Source organism: Ceratosolen solmsi, unplaced genomic scaffold (genome assembly GCF_000503995.2).
Source record: "Ceratosolen solmsi marchali unplaced genomic scaffold, CerSol_1.0 scaffold56, whole genome shotgun sequence".
NCBI lineage: Eukaryota > Metazoa > Arthropoda > Insecta > Hymenoptera > Agaonidae > Ceratosolen > Ceratosolen solmsi.
This window is the reverse complement of record NW_011948425.1, coordinates 5,833,394-5,839,723: the sequence shown is the minus strand read 5'-3', so window position 1 is coordinate 5,839,723 and position 6,330 is coordinate 5,833,394. Positions and strand designations below refer to the sequence as shown.

At 37.3% G+C, this 6,330-nt stretch overlaps 1 protein-coding gene across 1 annotated transcript in view; it reads right to left on the bottom strand.

Moving 5' to 3' along the window:
• Positions 1-6,330, bottom strand: part of LOC105362936 (probable 2-oxoglutarate dehydrogenase E1 component DHKTD1 homolog, mitochondrial) — a 9,416-nt gene extending 3,086 nt beyond the window's left edge. Inside the window, 8 exon segments of the mRNA XM_011500486.1 lie at positions 30-281; positions 427-584; positions 654-820; positions 823-853; positions 1,037-1,386; positions 2,409-2,628; positions 2,866-3,158; positions 5,742-6,330. Coding sequence (XP_011498788.1) covers positions 30-281; positions 427-584; positions 654-820; positions 823-853; positions 1,037-1,386; positions 2,409-2,628; positions 2,866-3,158; positions 5,742-5,937 — 1,667 coding nt within the window. The 5' untranslated portion in view covers positions 5,938-6,330.

The following is a 6,330-nucleotide window of genomic DNA, read 5'->3' as shown; positions in this document are numbered from 1 at the left end:
TGCTTTGCCTGCCCAGTCGGTCTTCGTACTCGCCGCTCTTGCGGCCGATGAACTCCAGCAGACTCACGTCCACGCCCGTGTCCCACGTTGTCACCGAGGATTCCGCTTGTTTGAACAATGACCATCGTCCGGTGAAGTAAGTGGGCACTGGCACGTAAGCGTTCACCACCTGCAAGGCTTTTTCCAGTTTGGCCGTATATTGCCCGAGGATCGTAACGCCTTCTTCGGGGCTCAGCACTTTAGTCCTCGCCAATTCCGCCAAATAACGATCGGGGATCGAGCTGCTCGTACGATTTCGTAATAAGGATGTTTTATCTTAATACGGATATTCAGGGGGATTATATGGTTTTGGAGTACGGAGGTAGCGAGGTCCTTCTAATGCAGGACCTAGCCAATATGATAAATAATAGCGTGTGCTTTACTCACGGTCTGTTGCGTATTATTTTATAGACAAGTGGATTCGTGAAGGTCGGATCGTCTAGTTCGTTGTGCCCCCACAGCCTGAAACAATTTAAATCCACGAAAACATCTTTTCGGAATGTCCTCTGATAGTTGAACGCTATTCTCGCAGCTCTTACAACCATCTAAAATAGTCGCACAGGTTGGCTAAGCGCAATGTTCATTGTCACCGAGCATCGTACGCGACTACTTACCTCAGGATCATCCGCATTCACGTGAACGACCGGCGATGAGACAAATTTCGCCAAGTCCGTGCAATACCTCGTGGACCTGCCACGGGTTGCCGGGGTTGTAAAGCCTAATTGATTGTTTATCACGAGGTGAATGGAGCCACCGATTTCGAAATGCGGCGTCCCACTATTCCTTGGCCCGGATAAGCCGCGTCACCGTGGACCTTTTCAACATCATCATTAAATCTATCTCCGAGTTTACTATCGAGATGTCGGTTATTTAATAAAAATCCCGAATAAGATATTCACATTTAGAATCGTATCGTGCTCTACGCCTACAATCAAAACTCAAGGTCGCCGAGCAGTGTTTTGCCGGGCGTTCAATTCCTAAAGTAAAAGTAGCCTACCTGGACATTCAGCACCTTGTCGCTCCAACGCGCGTTGATATTCTCGGAGTAATCGCCATCGCCGAGTATCTGCATGAGTGCTCTGGTTCGTCCCATCGAGACGGGATTGACAGCCTCCAAGTGCGAGGGATTCGGGACCATACTCACGCGGACACTGCGGCCGTCCACTCTAAAGTCTAGCGTCGATACGAAGTGGGTGGCTACGTCACCGGTGGCCTTGGCGCTCGCCGGGAACTCCTGCATACCCCTTAATTTGCTGAAGAGCTTCTCCAGGGGAAACTTCATGATGCCAGCGAGTAAGCTCAAGCGGCCGCGATGCGGCATACAAAGGACGATTTCTTCCAGGGTATCTGTAACAACGATCAATATAAATCATACTATTCGGAAATGGCCTTGCTACGATCAACTAGAGGCCTTCCAAACGTCTCGGATGAGGACGCTAACAGAGATGGAATTAATAAGAGATCAAACTAGACTCGCAGTGCATTACCAATACTCCGCGAGAAGAACATCCAATACCTATCAAACATCGGTAAGAAATCTTCAGGTCGTTCAATCATCGTTTCCCCAAAAAACATTCCATTACAACGAGTTTAAAATTTAAAAAATGTCGCTATTAGAGAAACAACGCAATCTGGTAACGAGCCACAAACTCTGCATCGCGCGCTTAAAAAACGACATGGACGTCTGCAGAAAATCCAGAAAATGCAAAAGGTGCTACAAGGATCACCGTACTCTGCTACGTGAAAAAAAAAAAAAAAAAAAAAAAAAAAAAAAAAAAAAAAAAAAAACAAGGCAGAATCAGAGACGATGGTGCAATCATTGACATACAAGTGCATTCTACCACATCATTGCTCGCCCCTGCCATGGTCATCATAAAAACTACTAAAGTACAAGTTCGTCTCCTCATCGACACAGGCTCTGAACTTTCATTCAATTCAACGAGAACCTCATCAGACAACTCAATATTCTCAAAAAACATTCCATCATTTACATTCGTGGTTATTGGTAGGAGGGAGGAAGGGGAGGAAGGGGAGGGGAGGGGGGGGGAGAGAGATTATAAGTCAAATCACCCACTCTCCACTCGATCCACTCGAAAGCCATAGTCATCATACAGCCTCACATTCCTAACTCATTAATATCGGTAATTTTCTTTCCTTTGAATCAACTTCACACGATTGGCCACACTGGAAAAACTTAACATTGGCCGATCCGCAATATATTTTACACCTGAATCAGTAGACATAATTCTTGGACGAGTGGACATATACTGGCAGATAATAAAGTCCCGCGTCATCATCCCTTCTCCGTCCATGCAAATGGCGTAACTATTCGAATTAAAAACTAACTAATTACCAACTAACTAACTCACCAATGGCTGCTTGCTTGAACAATTCGTGAAAGAAAGCCATCATGCTCTCGGCTCCCTCGCCCCCGTATCTTTTCGTGCTTGAGAATTTCACAGCCAGAAATCTCTCGAACGCTTGGCTCTTCAGCATTTCTCGAGCTATGGCTCGTTTCGTCTGGTTGTCGATTGGTTGGTAAAAGCTCTCCTCAAAATTTTTCGCAAACCATTCTCTCTCTTCCTCGGTCTACAATATTATTATCGAATGGATTGGCCTGACAATACATATATATTTACTACATATGATACATATGATAAATATGGTAGAATCTTTATGGTTAGGTTGATTGTTTAGTTGCCAATGTTATATGACATTGTCTCTGAATTAGTATTGGAGATTTGTATAAATACAGAATAAGGTAGTGATAGTAATTTAATGTGATGATTGGTCTGAACTAGTTCGCTTTGCACGCTGTATTTTTACCTCGAGATGACTGAATTCTGCAGATATCGTGCTGCTGTAAATTGCTTTCAAAATGCCAATGGCCTCACTCACGCTTCCCTCAGTTCTGTCAACGTGCAGTAGACCCTTTAATGGCACGTGGTCGGTTAAATCGAGACCGAAGCATTGAGGTTGCAATTCGGGAAGTGGCGGCGGTGGCTTCGAGAGCGAAATTGGATTAACGTTTGCTTGCTTATGGCCGTGTTCTCGATAAGCGCTGAGAAATCTATAAAAATTACTGTATTTCGAGCGCATCTTCAGCTCTTCGTCTGGAACTGATATAATACGTATTGTAAATATTGTCAATTCTACGCCCTTCTGTGATTATGTTATGATTATGTTTTGTTTAGTTCTTCTTAATTAAAACAATAATGTCGATATACTTGACTCGGTAATTATCTTACAATTATGAAAAATATTCCCGATGATTTTATGAAATAGAAAGGTAATAATTTCTTCTTTTTAATATTATCGAAAAATATACTATTTCGAGTGACACTGCTTATATAGTATAATAAACATATTGAAACTTAAATGTATATTTAACATATAAGCCGAATTGTTTAAAGTAAATTTTCATAAATTTGCGTCAAAGTATTTTAATTAAAAATGTATATCATTTGTATATTATTAATTTCTTTCTTTTATTCTTACGATTCTTTTGAATCTATCGATACGTCTATCATTATATTATATACTAAATCATAATATTAAAAAAAAATTGCGAAACCACATTTGACATTTAATTTCAATATTCTAATTCAACCGATGGGATAAATTTATCCCCTTGCGAAAATAATATATTTTTCTAGAATATTTTTTACTTCTATTACATCAGCATGTTTTTATTCGTCTATTTTGCAGTTTTTTTTTTTTTTTTTTTTTGTACGAGTTTGTTTGATGCTAATTAATAAAATAATTTCTTCATTATCAATGACTATAAATTTTGATTATTTTTAACAGTACTGAAGAGCATTGAAACGTTTTTATATTTCTATCGTTTGACGAATGGTCATTGAGGTATAACAAAGGTTTTTTTTATTATTTTTATAAAAATAATACTTTTTCCACGTATTATTAATTATATTACGGTTGTAGCTATTATGATTATCAATAATTTAACGCCCGAGATAAAATATAACGAATGCTTGTATAGTATATTTTATTAAATAGAAAACGATGACGAAGTCGAATGGCATTTGGCTAGAGATGAAATTGCAAATAGCTACGGTAATATTTATTAATATTAATCATTTATCTATTCACCATAATATTTCACATTAACAAGTGAGCTCGATAATTTTAAGCATCACTACAATACGAAAACCATAGCTGTTTTATTATTTTTCCCTTACTTTTTTCTCCATAGTGTCTGTTATTCATACGCGTACTCCCACTTCCCCTCTTATTCCATTCGTCCTTATAGTATTATAATATTTGCAATAGAGTCTGATTTAATATCATAATTCATCGTCCTTAGTTTTCTTCGGTAATTCGACTTTGTAGAACAGTATGGGGAAAACTATTCGTGAGAAATCTACGATCACATTTACATTTTCTATTTGTCAAGTGTCAATGAAAAATTCAATTTCACCTGTTTATTTAACTGATATGTACTCTTATTTTAAATTAAAAAAAAAAATCCGTTATAAAAGAATAAGATGTCTAAGAACCCATGAACGTACTCTTTAAAATGCGACTTTAAATAATCATATAATCAATCAATTTGGCATTATCGTAGATAATTAATGTTCGGCCACTGTATAGACCATTTTATAAACATGTACCAGCATTTTGCAAATACTTATTATTCATAGAGATTAGGATGACGAGTGGAAAGAGGATGGCTGATTCGGATCAGGGATGTTGGTTGGGTACATGAGATGCAATATTCCATAAATACAATGACCAGTCACGTTGATATATTATCCTTTTTATTATTTTACATTACACTCGTATCGGTAAAAATCGATATTTGCATTTAATATGTATGTATGCATGTATATATATATATATATATATATATAAAGCACCTCATTGTATGAAATTTTATGAACAGGAGAAAAGGCATTAAAATATTTTAAAGCAATGTGCTAGATTTTTAATTTAATTGACACTTTAATTTTTATTATTATCCATATTGATTTTTTTGTTGTTGTTTTTAATATAAATTTGATATTGTGATATTATTAACGACATTTGTGTCAACCACGGGCATGCGTATACCACACATATTCCTATTATGTATTATGTATTATTATTCATATTATTCATATTATTAACTGAAAAGTTTATCACTTCTTATGAAGATGAAATTCTATCAATTATGATTGGTTAAAAAAAAAAAAGGAAAAATAATGTTGGCCTCTGTCGAAGGATCTATTAAATTTATCTCAAAAATATAATATTATCTGTCACGTTATTAACTTAAAAAAAAAAAAAAAAAACTGAAAGAAAAGAGCGAAAGCGTTATCGGCTCGAATGAATTGAAGCAAACACCTTCGTTACGCATTTTATTTAGTTATTGCCAATAATATTTTTTCACTTCGCTTCTGCATACACGCACAAAGGGCAATGTCAATTTTCGAAATTATTAATAATTAATATCGATTAATTAAAAATTAAAAAATGAGTAATAATTAAATGATTGAGTAACGATTAATTAAAAATTAAATTTACGACATTTTCAACACAACATGCGAATGCAACACCTACGCATTAAAAATTGAAGGTTAAATCGATCAAAGTTCCGCAACTAATAGCTCGAAAAACAAAAGCTAAATAATTAAAAATTGATATTGTAATAAGCGCGCGCTCGTTTAGCCGAGAGATAGTTAGTTTATCGCTTGTGCAACAACCTTCAAATTCTCTTGGGGCCTTCTCCCGATGCCCGTAGACGCCGGGCCCACTGTTGTAAGTCCTTTGAGGCGTTTTCCGATGGTTGCCCCTCGCCTCGGTGCGACTCTGCCATCTTGACGGCCGCTCGGCAATTTCGCGCCTGTGAGCCGAAACTTTTACGAAATTTCTGTACATGTTAAGCGCACGAAAATCCATGTATCCGGGTGCAGTGATCCAAGCTTTCCGTGCAAGATTATCCGTTAAAGCGATGTAATCGGAGCTTTAGCATTAAAGGAAAATGCTGGTCAGTTGCTCGTGTCCTACGATTGAAGCTTCGAGTTCCAACTCCACATTATTACTGGTGCGTGATTCTCTGACTTTAGCTTAATTCTTATCTGTTTACTTACGTATAAGTGGACGTGTAGGGGGTATCGGCCGGGTCGTTAGCCAGTAAGGAGTTGCCTCTTTCGTGTCGCATAATCACAATTGGATTTTACTGCTTTTTGCCAAAATGCGCACCAACGCGTGTTTAGGAACGGATATGTAAGAGCAATTGAGAAAGTATTGTGAAACGAATATATTTTTATTCAAATTTTAATATACGATCCA